The sequence below is a fragment of the Mobula hypostoma genome, chromosome 15, assembly GCF_963921235.1.
Source record: "Mobula hypostoma chromosome 15, sMobHyp1.1, whole genome shotgun sequence".
Lineage (NCBI taxonomy): Eukaryota > Metazoa > Chordata > Chondrichthyes > Myliobatiformes > Myliobatidae > Mobula > Mobula hypostoma.
Window position 1 is genome coordinate 12,997,634 of NC_086111.1, and position 23,559 is coordinate 13,021,192.

Genomic DNA, 23,559 nt, shown 5'->3' on the forward strand with positions numbered 1-23,559 from the left:
GCACTGCCATGTGTCGCTGGATTCTGGATTTCTTGACAGAGAGACCACAGTCAGTCCGTGTTGGCAGGAACATCTCTGACTCCATCACACTGAGCACTGGATCCCCACAAGGCTGTGTGCTTAGCCCATTGCTGTTTACACTGCTAACACATGACTGTGCAGCCAGATTCAAGGAGAACCTGATCATTAAATTTGCAGATGATACCACAGTGGTGGAGCTCATCAGCAAAAATGATGAAACTATGTACAGGGAGGAGGTCAAACACCTAGAGAGCTGGCGCAGGGATAACAACTTGATGCTTAATGTCACCAAAACCAAGGAGATGATCGTCGATTTCAGACTGTCTCAGCCTGAGCACACACCCCTCAGCATCAGCGGTTCCACAGTGGAGAGAGTGGAAAACATCAAGTTCCTTGGGGTGCAGATCTCGGACAATCTCACCTGGTCCAGGAACACCACTGGGATTGTGAAACGGGCCCAGCAGAGATTGCACTTTCTGAGGAAGCTTAAACAAGCATCACTCCCCACTAACATCTTAACTACATTCTACAGAGGCGTGGTTGAGAGTGTGCTGACCTTTTGCATCACAACCTGGTACTCCAGCTGCAGTGCTGTCGACAAAAAAGCCTTGCAGAGGGTGGTTAGGGGAGCAGAGAAGGTTATTGGGATCTCCCTACCTTCTGTCCAAGACCTCTTTCAGAGTTGATGCCTCCAGAAGACACGGTACATCATTAAAGACCTCTCACACCCTCTCCATGAACTGTTTGTTCTTCTGCCATCAGGCAAACATTACAGGAGCATCAAAACTAAAACCACAAGGTTACTAAACAGCTTTCTCCCACAGGCAGTCAGACTGCTAAATGGCTGCTCCACCTGACTCTGCTTTGGACACTTTTAACTTGCACTGGACACTTATAACTGATTTTAACTGACATGTGGCTGTTGTGTTTTACTATTTATTGTTATGTTTATTATTTAGTGTTGCGTTTGTTATGTTATGATTGCACTGCCCCTGAGAAACGCTGTCTTATTCTGCCCTGCAGAGTTGATGTATGGTTAGAATGACAATAAAGTTCTTTGAATCTTTGAATCTTTAATCTTTGAAAAACAAGGTTGGGGACTGCAAATGCAGAGCCCTTAATATTATTAAGGATCCCACCCATCCATCCAGCATTCTCTTTGACTTTCTACCATCAGGCAGGAAACTACGATGCATAAAAACAAGAACTGTCAAGATGAGAAACAGTTTCTTCTCCCAGGCCATTAGGCTTCTGAACTCCCTGCTGCATTGTATTCAAAATGTCACTGGTTAATCTGTTCTGCATCTTACAATGCTTAATATTAATGCACGCAGACATGAGGAAATCTGCAGGTGCTGGAAATTCAAGCAACACACATACAAAATGCTGGTGAACGCAGCAGTCCAGGCAGTATCTCTAGGAAGAGGTACAGTCGACGTTTCGAGCCTAGACCCTTCGTCAGGACTAACTGAAAAAAGAGATAGAAAGAGATTTGAAAGTGGGAGGGGGAGGGGGAGATTCGGAATGATAGGAGAAGACAGGAGGGGGAGGGATGGAGCTAAGAGCTGGAAAGTTGATTGGCAAAAGGGATACGAGGCTGGAGAAGGGAGAGGATCATGGGACGGGAGGCCTAGGGAGAAAGAAAGGGGAGGGAGCCCAGAGGATGGGCAAGGTGTTATAAGTGTTTCAGAGGGAGAAAAAAGAGAGAGAAAAAGAGAAAAAATTAAACAAATAAATAGATAAATAAGGGATGGGGTATGAAGGGGAGGTGGGGCATTAACGGAAGTTAGAGAAGTCAATGTTTCTGCCATCAGATTGGAGGCTACCCAGACGGAATATAAGGTGTTGTTCCTCCAACCTGAGTGTGGCTTCATCTTTACAGTAGAGGAGGCCGTGGATAGACATGTCAGAATGGGAACGGGATGTGGAATTAAAATGTGTGGCCACTGGGAGATCCTGCTTTCTCTGGCCGACAGAGCATAGGTGTTCAGCAAAGCGGTCTCCCAGTCTGCGTCGGGTCTCGCCAATATATAGAAGGCCACATCGGGAGCACCGGACGCAGTATATCACCCCAGCCGACTCACAGGTGAAGTGTCGCCTCACCTGGAAGGACTGTCTGGGGCCCTGAATGGTGGTAAGGGAGGAAGTGTAAGGGCATGTGTAGCACTTGTTCCGTTTACAAGGATAAGTGCCGGGAGGGAGATCAGTGGGGAGGGATGGGGGGGGGACGAATGGACAAGGGAGTCGCGTAGGGAGCGATCCTTGCGGAAAGCAGAAAGGGGAGGGAGGGAAAGATGTGCTTAGTGGTGGGATCCCGTTGGAGGTGGCAGAAGTTACGGTGAATTATATGTTGGACCCGGAGGCTGGTGGGGTGGTAGGTGAGGACAAGGGAACCCTATTCCCAGTGGGGTGGCGGGAGGATGGGGTGAGAGCTGATGTGCGTGAAATGGGAGAGATGCGTTTGAGAGCAGAGTTGATGGTGGAGAAAGGGAAGCCCCTTTCTTTAAAAAAGGAGGACATCTCCTTCGTCCTGGAATGAAAAGCCTCATCCTGACAGCAGATGCGGCGGAGACGGTGGAATTGCAAGAAGGGGATGGCATTTTTGTAAGAGACAAGGTGGGAAGAGGAATAATCCAGGTAGCTGTGAGAGTCTGTAGGCTTATAGTAGACATCAGTAGATAAGCTGTCTCCAGAGACAGAGACAGAAAGATCAAGAAAGGGGAGGGAGGTGTCGGAAATGGACCAGGTAAAGTTGAGGGCAGGGTGAAAGCTGAAGACAAAGTTAATGAAGTCAACGAGCTCAGCATGTGTGCAGGAAGCAGCACCAATGCAGTCGTCGATGTAGCAAAGGAAAAGTGGGGGACAGATACCAGTATTGGCTTGGAACATGGATTGTTCCACAAAGCCACCAAAAAGGCAGGCTTAGCTGGGACCCATACGGGTGCCCATGGCTACATCTTTAGTTTGGAGGAAGTGGGAGGAGCCAAAGGCGAAATTATTAAGAGTAAGGACTAATTCCACTAGACGGAGGAGAGTGGTAGAAGAGGGGAACTGGTTAGGTCTGGAATCCAAAAAGAAGCGGAGAGCTTTGAGACTTTCCTGGTGGGGGATGGAGGTATATAGGGACTGGACATCCATGGTGAAAATAAAGCGGCGGGGGCGAGGGAACTTAAAATCATTCAAAAAATTCAGAGCGTGAGAAGTGTCATGAATATAGGTGGGAAGGGATTGAACAAGGGGGGGTTAAAACAGTGTCGAGGTATGCAGAAGTGAGTTTGGTGGGGCAGGAGCAAGCTGAGACAATGGGTCTACCAGGACAGGCAGGTTTGTGGATCTTGGGTAGGAGGTAGAAAAGGGAAGTGCGGGGTGTGGGAACAATAAGGTTGGTAGCAGTGGTTGGGAGATCCCCTGAGCTTATAAAGTTGGTGATGCTGTAGGAGACAATAGCCTGGTGCTCCTTAGTGGGGTCATAATCGAGGGGTAAATAAGAGGAGGTATCCACGAGTTGTCGCTGTGCCTCGGCAAGGTAGAGGTCAGTACACCAGACTACAACAGCACCCCCTTTATCGGCGGGTTTCTCTTTTCAAATTTTTAAATTTTTTTTTTCCAAAATAAACACGAGTGCATCGAAGTAAACACCACTTACAATGTCTCAAGAAAAAAAACATTTTATAAAAATTGAAAAAAATTTTGTGATGAAAAGAAACCCCTACTAAGCAAAGTGGGAAAAAAGAAAAATCCCATCAGGTGTTCAACCCCAGAGCCATGCGTCATACATAAAGCTTCTAGAGATAAACATCAAACCGCTAGCAAAAAAAACGTACCAAAAAAAATTTACAATTAGATCATCGAAAATCCATCAATTAACTCAAATGATAGTAACGAGCAAATGAACCCCATCTTCTCTCAAAATTAAACATAGGTTCAAAGGTTCGACTTCTAATTTTCTCCAAACTAAGATATAGCATCACTTGAGAGAACCATTGTAAAGCTGTTGTGTCCTTCCACTTCAACAAAATGGCCCTCCTGGCTATCAATGTAACAAATGCAATAACATGTTGGTCAGACACAGAGATACCATGGATATTTTGAGGAATTATTCCAAAAAGCACAGTTAATTTGTTAGGTTGTAAATTAATTTTAAGTACTTTAGAAATTGTCGAAAAAAACTGACTTCCAGAACTGCTCCAGCATAGAGCAAGACCAAAACATGTGTGTCAGTGTAGCTGTCTCAGTTTTACATCTATCACAATAACTACCAGCATTAGGGAATATTTTAGACAATCTTTCCTTTGTCAAATGGTAACGATGTACAATTTAAAATTGAATCAGTGGATGACTAGCACAGATCAAAGAAGAGTTAACCAGCTTCAGAATCCGCATCCGATCTTCTGTCGTAAAAGTCAAATTTGAGTTCCTTTTCCCACCTTGTTTAATCTTAAATAAAGGACGCTTATCCCATTGTAATAGTAGATTATAAATTCTTCCAATGGAACCCTTCATCGAAGGGTTCGAACTTACAATAGTATCTAACAGGTCAGCATCCAATATGTAAGGAAAATTACTTAAATATTTTTGTAAGAAATGTCTAAGTTGGAGATATCGTAAAAAGATTGAGTCGAATGGAAATATCTATTTAATGTTTTAGAGAAATTTGGTTTTGGTGTTAATTTTAATAATTGGATTAGAATGATATAAAAAGCTCCTTTTGCTGCTGTTATTACTAATAACTGTAAGTCTCCTTTTTTTCAGCTTTCATTGGGGACAAGACAAGGCTGTCCATCAAGTCCTTTGTTATTTAATTTAATATTAGAACCCCTTGCTATTGCTCTCAGTGAAGCTAAAAATATTTACGGGATTTCTGTGAATGAGACCATTCATAAGATATCTCTTTATGCAGATGATTTATTGGTTTATATATCAAATCCTGAGGAATCTATTCCTGCCTTGTTAAAATTATTTAATGAATTTGGAGAGTTTTCAGGATATAAAACAAACTTTAGTAAAAGTGAATTGTTTCCTATAAATGAATCCGATTCTATGTATGACAATACACCTTTCAAAGTCACAGATTCTTTTAGTTATTTAAGTGTCACAATCACTGAAAATATAAGGATCTTTATAAAGCCAATGTTGTTCCTTTGTTAGACTCTATGAAATATTTATTTAGTAGATGGAGTCCACTTACATTTTCACTTGTTGGTCGCATCCATATAGTCAAAAAGATGATTCTACCAACATTTTTATATCTATTTCAGAATATCCCTGTTTTTTTGACTAAGAAGTTTTTTGACCGGATTGATTCTATTATTTTATCTTTTATCTGGAATAATAAAAGACCAAGAATTAGTAAATATCATTTACAAAAGTTGAAAAAGGATGGAGGTCTCGCTTTGCCTAATTTGAGAATGTATTACTGGGCTGTTAATGTGCGATACATGTCCTTTTGGTTATATTGGGTTGATAAGAAGGATCGGCCTATCTAGGTAGATTTGGAATTGAAAGCTGTGAAACAGTTTTATTTAACTTCGTTTGGGAGCTGCTTTGCCTATACACTTAGCTAAAGTTGCTAATTTAAACTTATACCCTGTGATTAAGCATTCTTTACAAACTTGGCTTCAGTTCCGCAATTTTTTTAATCTTAAAAAATTTAAGCTTTGTAGTTTAATTTATTGAAACTACTTTTTTAAGCCTTCTTTGAGTGATCCAATTTTTTTACTTTGGAAAAATAAAGGTATTAATTCTTCTTTGGATTTATTTAAAGAAGGTAGACTGATGTCCTTTGAACAATTAGTTGATAAATATTCTCTATCGGCGGGTTTTATAGTAAGGTTAGGATTAGTGCAGAGAGCAGAGCGTTCGGAAGGAGTGAGGTTGGAATGGAAACAAGGTGTGGTGAAGTCGAGACGGTTGATGTCCCGTCGGCAGTTAGCAATAAAGAGATCCAGAGCAGGCAGAAGACCAGAGCGGGGTGTCCATGAAGAGGAGGAGGGTTGAAGACGGGAGAAGGAGTCATCGCTCAGGGTAGGAGAGGCCTTGCTGAAGAAGTAGGCTCGAAGACAGAGCCAGCGGCAAAGAGTTCAGTGTCATGGCAAACGCGGAACTCGCTGAGGAGTGGGCGAAGGGAGACAAACATAAGACCCTTACTGAGGACAGAGCTCTCTGCCTCAGACAGTTGAAGGTCTGAGGGGATGGTAAAGACCCAGCACGGATGAGAAGTGGGATCAGAGGGGGGAGGGGGAGGGAGGCTGGTGGTGTTAGTGGAGAGGGTAGGGTTGGGGTGAGAGGAAGAAGGAGCCTCTGAGGGCCCAGGAGCTGATGGTGGGATCTGAGGGAGATGGGGTTGCAGCGTGGTGGTGGGGGAAGGGGAGACGGGAGTCACAATAGCAGCATGTGAAGACCCGGCCTGGAGTTCAAGGCTGGAGTCGCAGTTGGTGGTTGCGCAATCACTTCGAAGGTGTCCATGGTCGTTGGAGCCTGCATTGATGGTGCTGGATTCTGGGTTTTGAATATACCCTGGATTGCTGGAGCCACTGAGATCAATGGTGGGGGCCGCAATCCAAAGTTCATGCCTGCTAGCGTCGGGGCGAGCAGGCTCTGGGGTTGGCAGATGTAAGATCTTGTGATCCTTGCCTAACGTGACAAAGTCAAAGAAATGGCGATGGTCTTCAGTTTGTTATTTATGTTTGATTCATCTGTATATTTTATCCTTTTGTGTACTACTGTACTTTACACTCTGGTTCAGAGAAACGTTGTCTCGTTTCCATATACATTATATGGTTATATACATTATATACATGTATATCGTTAAATAACATTAAACTTGACTTGAATACCGCCAAGATTCTACCACTCGCCTACGCATAGTTTTAAGGGCTAATAACTACCAACTCACACGTTTCTGGGATGAGGGATGAAACTCACATAGTCACAGAGGGAGAAACTGCAAGCCTCAGAGAGCCAGTACCAGAAGTTAGGATTGAACCTGGATTACCTGACCTGTGAAGCAGTAGTCTCCTCCACATGCCAGAGTGCCCACTCCAAAGTGAATGGTGTTAACTTTATGAAAGCAGACAGGCAAGAAGCCTCGAAATTCATTTTGCAGAAGCATTGAACGGACAAATCCGTGCACTGTAAATGGAATGAATTGTTGAGTCAGGAACCAACATGATGACATACATAGTCACACTGTGCCTTCTGCTGAACTTTCAGGGAAACATGTCAGACGAAACACAGTAGCACCTTATGCCAAATGGATGCTCAAAGTGAACAGTGAAATGGCTGCAAGGCCCTGATCAATATGCACCTTGAGGACATCATCCAGTTCTGGCTACTGAAGAATATAGAAACATAGAAAATAGGTGCAGGAGTAGGCCATTCGGCCCTTCGAGCCTGCACCGCCATTTATTATGATCATGGCTGATCATCCAACTCAGAACCCAGCCTTCCCTCCATACCCCCTGACCCCTGTAGCCACAAGGGCCATATCTAACTTCCTTTTAAACATAGCTAATGAACTGGCCTCAACAGTTTGCTGTGGCAGAGAATTCCACAGATTCACCACTCTCTGTGTGAAGAAGTTTTTCCTAACCTCGGTCCTAAAAGGCTTCCCCTCTATCCTCAAACTGTGACCCCTCGTTCTAGACCTCCCCAACATCGGGAACAATCTTCCTGCATCTAGCCTGTCCAATCCCTTTAGGATCTTATACGTTTCAATCAGATCCCCCCTCAATCTTCTAAATTCCAACGAGTACAAGCCCAGTTCATCCAGTCTTTCTTCATATGAAAGACCTGCCATCCCAGGAATCAATCTGGTGAACCTTCTTTGTACTCCCTCTATGGCAAAGATGTCTTTCCTCAGATTAGGGGACCAAAACTGCACACAATACTCCAGGTGTGGTCTCACCAAGGCCTTGTACAACTGCAGTAGTACCTCCCTGCTCCTGTACTCGAATCCTCTCGCTATAAATGCCAGCATACCGTTCGCCTTTCTCACCGCCTGCTGTACCTGCATGCCCACTTTCAATGACTGGTGTATAATGACACCCAGGTCTCGTTGCACCTCCCCCTTTCCTAATCGGCCACCATTCAGATAATAATCTGTTTTCCTATTTTTGCCACCAAAGTGGATAACTTCACATTTATCCACATTAAATTGCATCTGCCATGAGTTTGCCCACTCACCCAACCTATCCAAGTCACCCTGCATCCTCTTAGCATCCTCCTCACTGCTAACACTGCCACCCAGCTTCGTGTCATCCGCAAACTTGGAGATGCTGCATTTAATTCCCTCATCCAAGTCATTAATATATATTGTAAACAACTGGGGTCCCAGCACTGAGCCTTGCGGTACCCCACTAGTCACCGCCTGCCATTCTGAAAAGGTCCCGTTTATTCCCACTCTTTGCTTCCTGTCTGCTAACCAATTCTCCACCCACACCAATACCTTACCCCCATATGGAATTCCTTGTTCCCTGATCTCTTAATCTTCCTTGCCCCATTGTGTTCTGATGACTTCAAGTGTTGACCCAGTGACTGGCATGCAGTGTGAAAATTGGCAACTCTGTGTCATGGTCTGGATCAGGTTCCCTTTAAATTTACTTTGTTTGTGTTACAATCTGGACCGTTGACTCCCTGTTTCCCTTTAATTCCCTGTTTTCCTGTGTCCCTCGGGCTTGGTGATTTAAGGCAATTTACTCTCGACTGAACTGGCAGTTTATAAGTCTCCGGCTTTCAGCCGTTCGGTGCGAGAGCATTATCGTAGTCACCGAAGATAGTGCGAGCCAATGTCACCTGGCTGGAGCCAACTAAGTTTCTTGCCAGAACAAGCCAAGTCTCGTCCCGAAGCAAGTGCCAGCAAGCCGCCTTCCCTTGCCAGAACGGGTCAGTCAAAGTTCACCCGCCGGGGTGAGTCAAGAGCTCGCCGCTGCTTGAAGCGTACTTGTGCCCAGTTATAGTACTGTCATCGTTGTGTGGTCTCCGTATCCATGTCCTGTGTCTAAAGGGGGTTCCGGCCCTGTACCCTGGAAGGGTCCTGACCCTGTGTCAAGAGTCCCGACTCCATCCTGTGTCTAAGGAGGATTCCCGGCTCAGTGTTCTAGGTCCTGTGTTTGAGTTCCAAGTCCAAGCTCCAAGGTTCCAAGTATCAAGTCCTGGCTCCGGGGTTCCAAGTATCAAGTCCTGGCTCTGGAGGTTTCAAATATCAAGTCCTGGCTCTGAGGTCAGGGTTCCAAGTATCAAGTCCTGGCTCCGAGGTCCGTGTTCCGAGTCCATGCTCCCAGTCCTGGCCCAGACCTTAGTCCCAGCCTAGTCCAGGGCCTGAGTCCTTGTCCATTATGCTTATTCCCGCTTCCGCTTTGCTCTCTCCTTGATTTCTCTCTGTTCTATCCTTGCGTCATGGCTTTCCTTGTAATTATTAATAAACTCTATTTAGTTAACCCTACAAACGTGTTTGTGTCCTGCATTTGGGTCCACCCTTGCTCTGCACTTGTGACACTCTGTGATCTAATAAGCAGAGATTTGGCATTCTCACTTGGCTAAGGTTGGTAGGTTTCCCCTGGTTCATCAGTAAACTAGGTGGGAGGGTTTATGACAATCCACTCATTCTTGGAATCATCATTACTACAGCCAGTTGGTGCCTACCAAATTATTATATTAATTTAAATTCCTCAGTGGGGTTTGAGCTCAGATCTCTGGATTGTTCATCTTAAGCTTTTGTATTTCTAGTTGCAAACAAAAAAAAAATCAAAGGCTGGAAATCTGAGATAAAAACAGAAAATGGTGAGGACACCCAGTAGTCAGGCAGCAGTATCTTTCCACACATCTCCTCAGCATCTTATAGGCATCCGTTAGTCTCATGAGACCTTGGATTTGTGCCTTGGAGGGTTTCCAGGACACAGGCCTGGGCAAGGTTGTATGGAAGACCAGCAGTTGCCCATGCTGCAAGTCTCCCCCCACACCACCGATGTTGTCCAAGGGAAGGGCTTTAGGACCCATACAGCTTGGCACCGATGCCATCGCAGAGCAATGTGTGGTTAAGTGCCTTGCTGAAGGACACACACGCTGCCTCAGCCAAGGCTCGAACTAGTGACCTTCAAATCACTAGATGAATGCCTTAACCACTTGGCCATGTGCTAAAACTACTCAGCATCACTGTTCTGATAACTGCGTACAGCAGTGCCCCAAGACAAGTGACAAGTAACCTTCCGTATGGAGGCTTGGCTGATAATAATAAGCAATGGCATTTTAAAATGTCTATAATAACTATTATAGGCTAAGAAATAAATCTTCAGAGTTATAGAATCATAAGCTACAGGAAGAGGTGCTTTGAGTGCCATGTACCCATTCACACTAACTCAACACAAATTGTGTTTTATTCCCGCTCCCCTTCTCCATATTTCCGTCAATTCCCCTCTGATTCTGACACTCACCTATACCTACATGCTGAGGTAATTTACCGAGGGGTAAATTATGTGGGCAATTAATCCATTGCCCACATATCTTTGTGATGTGGGAGCAAACTGGAGCAGCAGAGGAAACCCAACATTCACAGGAAAAACACACAAACTCCACACCCAGGGCTGTGGCTACAGTGCCCTGCTGTTCTCTGGAGTTCTGATTCAATATCCATTGCCGAGCATGAGCACATGATGTAGATGGATTCACAGAGTTACACAGAACAGAAACAGGCCCTTCGGCCCTACTCATCCCTGCTAAGTTCACTACCTGAGATAGTCCTATTGGCCGCTGCTTGTACCATATCTCTCTAAAGATTTCCTATCTCCGTACCTTTTAAACATTGCATGTGTATCCAACTCCTCTTCCTCTGACAGTGACACACAGAGGATGTGTATCACTTCCTCTGGCAGCTCATTCCATATACCCACCATCCTCTGTATGTAAAAGATACCTTTCAGTTCCCATCTAAATCTTACCCCCCCCACCCCCATTTGAATAAGCAGGGCAGCACTGTGAGGATCATGATTTTTGATTTCTCAAGTGCCGTCAATACCTCATTCCTGGGGGAAAAGCTCCATTCAGAGCAGGTTGGCACTTCCATTGTATCCTGGATAATGGACTATCTGATTGGCAGACCCGGTTTGTGTGGCTTCAGAGCTGTGTATCAAACATGGCTATAAGTAGCACTGGAGCCCCACAGGGGACAGTATTGGCCCCTTTTCTGTTTACCCTGTATACCTCAGACTTTAGATATAACACTGAGTCATGTCATCTGCAGAAATTCTCTGATGACTCAGCAATAGTTGGGTGTATAAAGGGAGGATGGGAGGATGAATACAGGGCCCTGGTGGAGGACTTTGTCAAATGGTGCAAGATGAATCGTCTGTAGCTCAACATCAGTAAGACAAGAGAGATAGTGATGGACTTTAGGAAGACTAAGTCTGCACTGCTCCCTGTTACTATTGATGGTGAGGACATGGATGTGGTGAGGACCTACAACTACCTGGGGGTGCACCTGGATGACAGACTTGAGTGGAGCACCAACACAGAAGCTGTGTACAAGAAGGGCCAGAGTCGCCTCTACTTCCAGAGGAGACTGAGGTGCATGGAGTACGCAGACCTCTCCTTCACATGGTCTACCAGTCTATTGTCACCAGTACAATCTTCTATGCCATGGTGTGCTGGGGCAATGGCATCAACATGGGTGATGCCAACAGGCTCAATAAACTGATTAGAAAGGCTGGCTCAGCTATAGGAGTCAAACTGGACACACTGGAGGCTGTGATAGAACAAAGAACCGTACATAAAATCCTGCATTTCTGGACAATGTTTCTCACCTTCTGCATGCCAACTTGGCTGAACATAAGAACACTTTTAGTAATAGACTAAGACTACTGCACTGTATGCAGCTATGAGGTAATTCTTATCCTCGGCCATTAGGCTCTATAAAGAGTCAATCTATAGCCAGGGAAGTGATAACCCCCCCACTCCTGTTATACTGTGTATGGTAATTTATTTTTCAATTCTTTCTTACTTCTCTTCTAATATTTGTATATCTGTGACTCTGTAATTTCCTTTGAGATCAATAAAGCACCTATCTATCTACCTAAAGCTACACTCTCCAGTTTTAGACTCTTGAGCCTGGGGAAAAATATACTGACTATTCATCCTATCTATATCCCTCTGTAAGGTCACCCCTCAGCCTCCAGTCAAGGGTAAAATAATCTCTCCCCTATCCACTTTCTCTTTATAACTCGAGCCTTCCAATCCTGGTAATACTTCTCCATCTCTATATACATCTCCTCTGCATTTTTCCAGCATTATCACGTCTTTCCTATACACTAAAAGCAACAAATCTGCAGGTGCAGGGAACATGAAATAAAAACATGTGCTTGTTGAGCTGTCTCCTAAACATTGCTCTCATAACTATTTCTACCATCTCTCCTGACAGGGTGTTCCAGGCACCTACTACCCTCTCTGTAACCTGACCCCAACATCTCCTTTAACCTCCTTCCTTACCCCAACTTTAACCAATGTCCTCTGGTACTGTATTTCACATTTCCACCTTGGGAAAAAGAGGATCTAACCTATCTATGCCTCTAATGATTTTATCTACTTCTATTATTTCAGCCTCTGTCATTCCTCTAGTTTAACCTCTCATAACTAGTACTCTCTGATCCAGACAGTCCTGGATCCCTGTACCCTCCCCAAAGATCCACATCCCTCCTGTAATGCAGCAACCAGAACTGCACACAATACTCCAATCATGGTCAAACCAGAGGTTTATATGGTATGACATTAGTTATTTTGTTACTTTCACATTTGCCACATATTTGTCCACACACTTTCGATCTCCCTGTGACTGTTCCATTTCATTGCTGATCCCAACCAGTTAAATCCCAATGTGGACAAATTGTAACTGTGTAACTGTGTGTTCCGATTGATCCTCATGCTGGGGATGGACGTGCTAAACGGTAGCACTGGGATTCTCCTGAGCACTGCTGTGAATCTTGACATCTATGGGAAATCCCTGAAACCTGCAGGTACGTCAGTTCAGTCCACACATCATCTCACCATCAAAAACAAGTATCTAGAAGGCTTGTTAAGATTCAAGCTTGTTTATTTTCTTTCTTCAGTATACAAGTGTAAAGGAGAACAAAATGATTATTACTCTGGGTCTGATGCAGCATAAAAAACACAATAAAGAAACAAAGAAAACACAATAAATACAAAAATGAAAGCAATCCTATAAAACATAATGTACAAGGAACTGTTATATACACCAACTGATAGTATGTAGACTGATATATGTAGACTGATTGCACACAGACTGAACGTAGGCAGATTGCACGTAGACTGATATACATAGACTGATTGTACATAGGCTGTACATAGGTTGATTGTACATAGACTGTATGTAGGCAAATTTGTAGACTGATATACATTGACCGATATACGTAGACTGATTGTACATAGCCCGTATGTAGGCAGATTTCATGTAGACTGACATACATAGACTAATTGTACATAGATCGTATGTACATAGGTTGATTGTACATATACTGATTGTATGTGATTGTAAATAATGGTGAGGTGAGGGTGTTAATGGGTGGAGGTGTTCATCAGCCTGACGGCTGGGGGAGGAGGAAGTAACCATTTTTGAGTCTCAAGGTCCTGCTGTGAGTGCTGCATAGCTTCTTCCCTGATGACAGGTGTAGAACGTAGAGCATGATAGAACAGTACAGCTCCTTTCGTCCACGATGTTGGGCCGACCTTTTAACCTACTCGAAGATCAGTCTAACCCTTCCCTCACACATATTCCTCCATTTTTCTATCATCCATGTGTCTGTCTAAGAGTTTCTTAAATGTCCTTAATGTACCTACCTCTACAAGGGCAGTTCACGCACTCACCAGCCTCTGTGTAAAACACCTTATCTCTGACATTCTCCCTATCAACTTAAAATTATGTCCCCTTGTATGAGCTATTTCTGCTCTGGAAAAATTCTCTGGCTGTCCACTCTGTGTACGCCTCTTATCTTGTACACCTCTATCAAGTCACCTCTCATCCTCCTTTGCTCCAGAGAGAAAAGTGCTGGCTTGCTCAACCTATCCTCTTAACTCGTTTAATTCGGACCTTTTCAGCAGCAAAACATGCTGGAATATTTCACAGGACTATTTAGTAAATGTAACATTATGTAAGGAGAAATTGAGGTAAGTAGATAAAAAAAAGGAAAGAATTCGAGAATGTTGGACTTGAAAGTTGAAGACTCTGCTGTCAGTGAAGCAGGCAAAAGAAGAAGCTGGATACCTCAGAGTGTCAGAGGAGACTGTTGTTACAGAGGAAAGCAGAAATAGAAATGGATTTGATTGCATGCTGAGGTTCTTACCAAATGAGGCACTGTTAGAGCTCAGTGAACTCACAGAGATGAGTGAATTGAATGAATGAATGAATGAATGAAATTTATTTCAGTCAGTACAAACATAACAAAAGGCATCATTTTCAATGATGATTTCATAACAATGATTTCATAGGACAAAATTATCACAAAAAAACATAGGTATTCTTTAAAACAGACTGAAAGGGTGTAGGCTGAAGCTACAGCTTATTACACCTACCCCTCTTACTTATACAACAACATATTTGGCGTCAATCATCACATCAAAACAAAAGAATTGCACAGCATGGAAGCAGAGTCTTGGCTCACTGTGTCTGTGCTGACCATCGTATCTATCTGTGCTTATCTCACTTACCATGTCCAGATGTCCCTTAAATGTTGTGACTGTTTCTGTCTCTGCCAGCTCCTCTGGAATCTCATTACAGATGCGAACTACTCTGTGTGAAAATTAACTCCATCGCATTCCTACTAAATTCCTTCTTATCATTTTAAATTTAGACCCTCTAACTTTAAACGCCCCTACCATGTAAAACAAACAAGGGTCTTGGCCTGAAACGTCGACTGTACCTCTTCCTAGAGATGCTGCCTGGCCTGCTGTGTTCACCAGCAACGTTTATGTGTGTTGCTTGAAGTTCCAGCATCTGCAGATTTCCTCGTGACTGGTTAATAACTATATTTATGGCTCCCATAATCTTATGTACCTCTATCATGGCACCTCCTAGCCTCCTTGGCTTAAGAAGAAACAAAACCCAGCCTATCCAATCTCACCTTATAACTCAAGGCTTTGGGTCCCAGCGACATGAATAATTCTCTAGAGTTCAGAAAGAAAGGTTGCAGTTTTGGATATACAGTAGATTCTGGTTAACATCCAGCCCAGTACATTTTGACCCAATTAGGCGGCTGCCACAATTAGCCAAAATTTCATCAAAATAGTTACAAAGGTATAAGAAGATAAACTGCTGTTTTAACTGAGTAATAAATTATGTATTTAAATGAAATATGGAAGAATTGGAACACTATCAATACAGTACTATAAAACTGCATTAGTACCTAATAATTATCGACGGAGGAATCTGTCCAGTATATGCAGTCGACTTTTATTTTGATTGGCTGTAAGTGAACAAAGGGCTGTATGGGGTGAAAGCGAGGGGTGAAGGGACATAATGTGTGCATTCTGGGGCATCTTACTCACCTTTGGTCCCCACCGGACACTCGTCTCCCACCTGTGGCTCCAAGTATCTGTTTGCATGCTGCAGCAGCCACATCCCAACACCACTTTGACAGGCAGGCTAAATCAGGTGAGAGTAGCCAGCAGGCCTCATACCCTGGAGAAATAGGGACATGCCTGTCCTAGCATGTTAAGTCAACTCCGGCAGACTGGGCAGATGAGATCTACAGTGAAATCCAACAGCCAGGAAGAAGGTTCCGGAACACTCCGTGGAGAGCAAAAGGCACAACAAGGTACAGGAGTAGTCAAGGCCATCCACTGCAACTAGGGAAAACCCCAGTTGTGACGACTGCTTATACCACTGGACCCGGTCTTCTAAGGTCGAGAGAGTGGAACTACTTTAAAAACTCTCCTGCACAGGTTTACTAACATAGTTGGGTATGACGGACAACCACCAAAGGAATAAAGTCAGCACAGACACCTACTGCAGATAATGGACTGCCTCTGCCTTCAACGATTGCATCCCCCAAATCTTCATTTTCATTGAAAAAAAACAAGATGATTGTTGATACCCTCAAGTTCTTTGTGATTCCTAACTTTCTGAAGTAGTGAAATTGTTTCATTTTCACTCCTGACTGTTTCTGGCATCTCCAAGTCTGAATGCTTGAAACCACAGTGAGCAAAACAGTTATTGCGTATTTCTCACCAACGATCAGTGACAAAGATCACTGCTTTTTGAAAAGGAGCACATGCATCTGACACTATTTAAAAAGTGTTTGATCTAAGCATGGTGTAGTGTCTAATTGCCACAAAAGTTCATGCTGGTTAGAAACTGTTCAGCAACAGTCTCCTGCCCCAATTAAGCAGCATAGTGTACCAAATAAATGAAATGAATCCTGGCTATTTTCTCGATAAGTTTTGTTCTTTAAGAGTTGTTCCAAATAAGCGGCTGTCTCAATTAATGGGGATCCACTGTGTTATCTTAGACAAACATATTTTCATACATGAAGACATGTAGGCTATTCAGCCCCTCAAATAATCCCATTTTCCCACTAATTCCCATGTAACCTATCCTTCCCCAGCACCCAAGGTCAGGATCGAACCTGGGTCATCAGAGCAGTGAGGCGGTGGTTCTACCAGCTGCACCACTGTGATTTTCATTAGTGATGTAATTCAGCATAACCCAGTTTACCATCAGGTTGAAGAGATTAGCTTTATTTGACACACTGAGATTAAAACAGCAACACATACAGTGAAATGCATCAAATCAAATCAGTGAGGATTGCCTACAGAACATGCCCACAACTCACTAACTCTAACCGTACTTCCTTAGACTGTGGCTCAAAGCGGGAGCACCTGGAAGAAATCCAAGCGGTCACCAGGAGAACGCATATACATACGTACTCCTCATAGACGGCAGAGGGAACTGAAGCTCGATCTTACAGCTGGCAGACTGTAAAGTGTTGCACTTACTGCTACGCTATCAGGCCACCCTCATTCTACTGAATTCATGGACATTTTTGCAGTGCTCTGTCACTCACCAGGGTCTCCGTCGTACATCATACAGATCAATCTTATTGGGCAGGCCCCAGGGAGTTGCTGCAAAGAACACAAACAGTTACAAAGGTAAACTGGTGACATGGATGAGAGAGTAAGCATATGCAAACTGTGAACCAACACTTGGTTAATTCCATTCCATGTCCCATTAGGATTCTTCTGATGAATTTTCAGTGACGCTCCTGAGTTATGATCAGGCAGAGTCTAGGTGAGATGTCTGTTAGGTGCAACTCTCAGTGCAGAAACCGCTCCATGAGAACTGAGGGCAGAGGCCAGTTTTCACTACTCAAAGGATTTTTGTTTCATTGTGATGGCTCTACAACCGTCTAAATGAATGGTAAGGATCTGAGCAAGAGTGCCAAGAGGAGACGTGTTGAGAAATGTGTGTCCCTTAACTCAGTAGCAAAGTTACTTTCAGTTTGTATGGCATGACAAGGCAATGAGTTAATTGCATTGCCTGATACTCGTGACATACCTGGGTAATACCTGGTGACACCTGTGGCACTTCCAAACACCTGCCAGAGTAGCGAAGGGTCATCCTCACGATTGCGTTTGAACACGTCCTCCAGGGCTGCTGTCCAGTTCAACTCATTGAGGATAACCGTCGCTGAAATCAGAAAAGATATCGGCAGCAACAATACATGGTTACCAAAATTCTACCACTGCTCAGTAACTAATGACAGAAGAATGCATACCAAGGGTTGTCCTGGGACAGTCCTAAGTGCTGATAAGACGCATAGGTCGAGTGGATAGCTATATTTTTTAATCCCAGGGAAGAAATGGCTAATACAATGGGGTATAATGTAAAGGTGACTGGAGGAGAGCATAGTGGATATGACAGAGGTAATTTGTTTTTCACACAGGGGTGGTGGCAGATGCAGATACATTAGGGGCATTTAAGGAACTCTCAGATAGGCACATGGATGATAGGAAAATGGAAGGTTATGTAGGAGGGAAGAGTTAGATTGACCTCAGTTTATAAAGTTGGTACAACATTGTGGGCTGAAGGGCCTATACTGCGCCCTGTGTTCTATGTTCTGTGTTCTGGAAATTTCTACTTACAGTGGCATTACAGGAGTTTTGAATGAAATGGTTTATTTTAATTAACTATAACAGCAAGGAGGTCACAGCATCTGAAATAATGTTGTCACTATGCCTCTATGCCCTTTGATGATACCACTTACAGAGTACACCCGTAGTGAATAATTCTGACCTTTACCAACAAACAGAAGCTCATTTTATCGGTAAGTCAGAAAATACATTAAAGTCCCTCGATATGGTAATCACTCCTCCACAGTATTATAATGAATGGCATCACATCGAACTAATAAGAAAAAAACACTTACTAAAAATGGAGTAGGAATACTGTATGTACTAGTTCTGTTGAACATTTGTACATCAGACTTTTCAATGAAATAACTTATGGCAGCTCATTCATATGTAGAGCTGTCCATAAGTCAAGTGTCTGTAACCTGGAGATAGTCTATGTGCAAGTAACTATATAACAGAGACATCATTTTCAAAAGAAAACAATGATTTTATTGTACAAAGCAATCATAATAAACAAGCTCATGTGTAAAGTAGCCTTAAATAAAATTGTCCTGTTCTAATCACATGGATACTAGGGACAAGAAAGCACACCGACAGCTTTACCTTCTCAAATGGCTAAGGAAATTGAACATATCCCTGATGACTCTTACCAGTGCTTACAGATATACTGCGGAAACAATCTTACCCAAATGCATCACAGCTTGGTACGGCTACAGCTCTGTCCAAGACTGCAAGAAATTGCAGAGATTTGCTAAGATTTCCAGTGGACGGAATTCCAATCCAGCCATTACATGAACCAATATTACCTCCACTGGCTCCTTCTATACTTCCTGCTGCAGGAAAGCAGCCAACATAGGTTGTTGAAGAGATAACGGATGCATTAGTCATGATCTTTCAAGAATCACTTGATTCTGGCATGGTACCAGAGGGCTGGAAGATTACAAACGTCACTCCACTCTTTAAGAAGGGAGGAAGGCAAAAGAAAGGAAATTATAGGCCAGTCAGCCTAACCTCAGTGGTTGGGAAAGTGTTGGAATCTATTATTAAGGATGAGGTTTCGGGATACTTGGAGACTAATGATAAAATAAGTCAAAGTCAGCATGGTTTCTATGAAGGGAAATCTTGCCTAACAAATCTGTTAGAGGTCTTCGAGGAAGTAGCAAGCAGTGTGGACAAAGGAGAGGTAGTGGATGTCATTTACTTAGATTTTCAGAAGGCATTTGATAAGGTCCCACACATGAGGCTGCTTAATAAGATAAGATCCCATGCATTACAGGAAAGATACTGGCATGGATAGAGGAATGGCTGACAGGCAGGAGGCAGTGAGTGGGAATAAAAGGGGCCTTTTCTGGTTGGCTGCCGGTGACAAGTGGTGCTCCTCAGGGGTCAGTATTGGGACCGCTACTTTTCACACTGTTTGTCAATGATTTGGATAATGGAATTAATGCTTTGTGGCAAAATTTGCGGATGACGCGAGGATAGGTGGAGGGGTAGGTAGTGCTGAGGAAGCAATGTAAGACAAATTGGAAGAATTGACAAAACTGTGGCGGAATATAGTTCTGGGAAATGTATAATAATGGATTTTGGTAAAAGGAACAATAGTGTGGGCTGTTATCTAAATGGGGAGAAGGTTCAAACATCAGAGGTGCAGAAGACTTGGGAGTCCTTGTGCAAGACTCCCAGAAGGTTAATTTACAGGTTGAGTCTGTGGTAAATGCAATGCTAGCATTTATTTTGGCGGGGGGGGGGGGTGTAGAATATAAAAACAAGAAGATAATTTTGAGCCTTTATAAGACCCTAGTCAGGCCACAATTGGAATATTGTGAACAGTTTTGGGCTCCTTATCTCAGAAAGGCTGTGTTGTCATTGGACAGAGTCCAGTGGCGGTTCATGAGGATGATTCCACCAATGAAGGGGTTAACATATGAGGCAGCTTTGGATCTGTATTCTGGAATGCGGGGAGATCTCATTGAAACCCACCGAAGGTTGAAAGTACTAGATAGGGTGGATGTGGAAAGGATGTTTCCTATGGTGGGGGTATCCAGAACTAGAGGGCACAGCCTCAAAATTGAGGGCGACCTTTTAGAAGGGAGGAAGAAGGAATTTTTTTATCCAGAGAGTGGTAAATCTGTGGAATGCTCTGCCACAGACAGCAGTGGAGGCTGCGTCAGTGTCTATATTTAAGGTGGAAGCTGACAATTTCCTGATTGGTCAGGGCACCAAATGGTATGGTGAGAAGGCAGGCGTAGAGGTTGAAGTGGAATCCGGCATCAGCTATGATGGACTAGCGGAGCAGACTTAGAACACAGAACATAGAATAGTACAGCACAGTACAGGCCCTTCAGCCCACAATGTTGTGCCAACCCTTAAACATTGCCTCCCATATAACACCCCACCTTAAGTCCCTGCATATACCTGTCTAGTAGTCTCTTAAATTTCACTAATGTATCTGCCTCCACCACTGACTAATGGTTGAGTGGCCTCATTCTGCTCCTATGTCTTAAGGTCTTATAAAACAAAGACCTCTCTTAGCCTAGTCATTCGCTCTTCTCCTTCCTCCAAGCTCGAGAACACACAACTAGATTCAAGGGCAGTTTCTATCTGAATTTCATCAGAGCTGGTAGGATAAAGATGTACTTTTGATCTCCCAACCTATCACATTGCGGTCATTGTACCTTTATTGTTTACACCTTCTCTGTGGTTGCCACACTATGTTCTGCATTCTGTTTTGTTTTTACTATCTTGATGGATGGCATGCAAACAAAACCTTTTTACTATATCTTGAAATAGGTGACATTTTTTAAATTTACAGATACAGCAGAGTAACAGGGCCTCTCCAGCCCAATGAGCCCATGCCACATTTGTGACGAATTAACTGACTAACCTGCACGTCTTTGGACTGTGGGAGGAAACTGGAGCACTTGGGGAAACCCATGTGGCCATAGGGAGAATGTACAAACTCCTTACAGGTAGAGATGGATTTGAACCCCAGGTGGTGCTGTAATAACTGCCACTAATACCAACTGGCAACAATCCAAGAATTCAGAATTCTGTCCAAGACTGAAGAATGTAGCCAACAGATCACAAATTATTTCAGAACATGAAGCCTGTATTTTAACTCCTTCATACTGGGACCTATATGTTCACATGCTCCTAAACAGAGATTTTAAAACAATGCATTGCCTCGATGCTGTTTGAAAAGAAAACATAGTAATTTTTCAAATGCGCGTGCAACTATAGCAAATACTTTCTGTCTGGGGAAGTGGTGCAGTAATGAGAAAGCCCCCAAATGAATTTCATGAGCTACTAGCACTTCACCCAGCTGGGAGAGAGAACTCCAGCCTCATCTCTCACTCACACCATGACAGGGTTGGAGCACACCCCAGCTACCGACTCTGACACCCTGAGGTGACAGTGGAAGAGGAAGTGGCCTGAATGTAGAGCACTTGACATCGGGGGTAATACAACAGGGTAATTACAGCCCAGTCATCACAGGCAAAGCCCTCCCCACCATTGAGCACATTTACAAAGAGCACTGCCACAAGAAAGCAGCATCCAACATCAAGGAGCCCCACCAACCAGGCTATGCTCTCTCCTCACATCTACCTCTCTTTGCACAGGAGTTACAGGAGCCTGAGGTCCCACACCTCCAGGTTCAGGAACAGTCATTGCCTTCAACCATCATACTCCTAAACTGGCACTGATAACTTCATTCACCTCAACGCTAAACTGATCACGGAAACAATGGACTCATTTTCAAGGGTTCAGCAACACTTGCTCTCTATTCTGGAGGAAAACACACAGAGGATGCAGAGGGGGATCAAAAAGGGGAGGGAAGAGGACCGGGTCGAGACAACAGAGGCTTATGGAGAAGAGAAGTTATAAGTTGTGTCTCCCCTCTCTCATCATTGGAAATGTGAGATTGCTGGGGAATAAAATGGACGAACTGACGGCGCTTGTCAGGAGTCAGAGAACATTTCGGGACAGCAGTGTCATGTGTTTTACTGAGATGTGACTGCACGAGGACATACCCAATCAAAGCGTTTCCATAGAGGGCTCCCAGACCGTTCGAGCTGACCGGAATTGCACGGAGAGCAGTAAGCGTAAAGGAGGGGGGCTGGCGGTTCTGGTAAACAACAGATGATGCAATCCTGGGCATATTATGATCAAGGGACGTGTTTGTAGCCTGGATATTGAACTTTTTTGCTTTATTGGACTCCGGCCATATTATTTGCCAAGGGAAATCTCGCATGCAATTGTGGTTGTTGTGTACATCTCTCCCTCTGCCAACCCGACGTCGGCGTGTAACATCATTTACACCATCATAGCCAGATTACAAACCCAGCACCCAAGTGCCCTCATTACCATCTCGGGTGACTTCAACCATGTTACCATGGCTAGAACACTGCCCAACTTCACGTAGTATGTGAGCTGTACAACCAGAGGGGAGAGGACTCTGGATTTAATGTACGCTAACGTTAAGGATGCATACAGCTCCTCTCCCCTCCCCCCACTAGGAAGGTCAGATCACAACCTGGTGCATCTAAAACCCTGCTACGTGCCTCTGGTGAAGAGTAAACCTGCAACCTCGAGGACAGTGAGGAAATGGTCGGAGGAGGCTTATGAGGCGCTCCAGGGTTGTTTTGAGGTGACAGACTGGCATGCACTCTGTGAGCCACATGGAGAGAATATTGATGGGCTCACAGAGTGCATCACTGATTACATCAACTTCTGTGTGGACTGCAATGTTCCGACAAGAACTGTCCTTTGTTATTCAAATAACAAGCCATGGGTAACAAAGGACATTAAGGACATCCTGAACGCTAAAAAGAGGACGTTTAGAGATGGAAATAGGGAGGAGCTGAGGGCAATACAGAGTGACCTGAAAGCCAGGATCAGGGAGGCTAAAGACAGGTACAGGAGGAAGCTTGAGTGGAAACTCCAGCAGAACAACATGAGAGAGGTCTGGAGGGGGATGAGGACCATCATTGGGTTGCGGAAAACTAGCAGCAGAGGAGCGGAAGGCAGTGTGGACAGGGCCAACGAACTTAACCTGTTCTTTAACAGATTTGACATTGTGACCCCTGCCCATCCCCCACATGAGCCATCTGTTGTCGGCCCCCAACCAACACATATTCCATTCTTCCCTCCTACCCCTCCTCACAGTCCCTCACCCTGCTCTCAAGACTATACCTCTTCCCCACACGAAACCACCACGGTGGGCTTCACAGCTGAACAGGTGAGAAGACAGCTGAAACGTCTCAACCCAAGCAAGGCTGCAGGACCGGATGGTGTCAGTACCAGGGTGCTCAAAGCCTGTGCCCCTCAGCTATGTGGAGTACTTCGTCATGTATTCAACCTGAGCCTGAGGCTCCGGAGGGTTCCTGTACTGTGGAAGACATCCTGCCT

General features: G+C 44.1%; 1 protein-coding gene across 5 annotated transcripts in view; it reads right to left on the reverse strand.

Annotated features, from left to right (window-relative positions):
* The window catches only part of cacna2d2a (calcium channel, voltage-dependent, alpha 2/delta subunit 2a), a 1,072,053-nt gene that overhangs the window by 266,289 nt on the left and 782,205 nt on the right, over positions 1-23,559 (reverse strand). For all 5 annotated transcript variants that reach the window (XM_063067752.1, XM_063067753.1, XM_063067751.1 and 2 more), the window contains 2 exons: positions 17,576-17,707; positions 17,085-17,142 (listed from right to left, as the gene is read on the reverse strand). In XM_063067752.1, the coding sequence (XP_062923822.1) occupies positions 17,085-17,142; positions 17,576-17,707 (190 nt within the window). The remainder of the gene's footprint in view (positions 1-17,084; positions 17,143-17,575; positions 17,708-23,559) is intronic.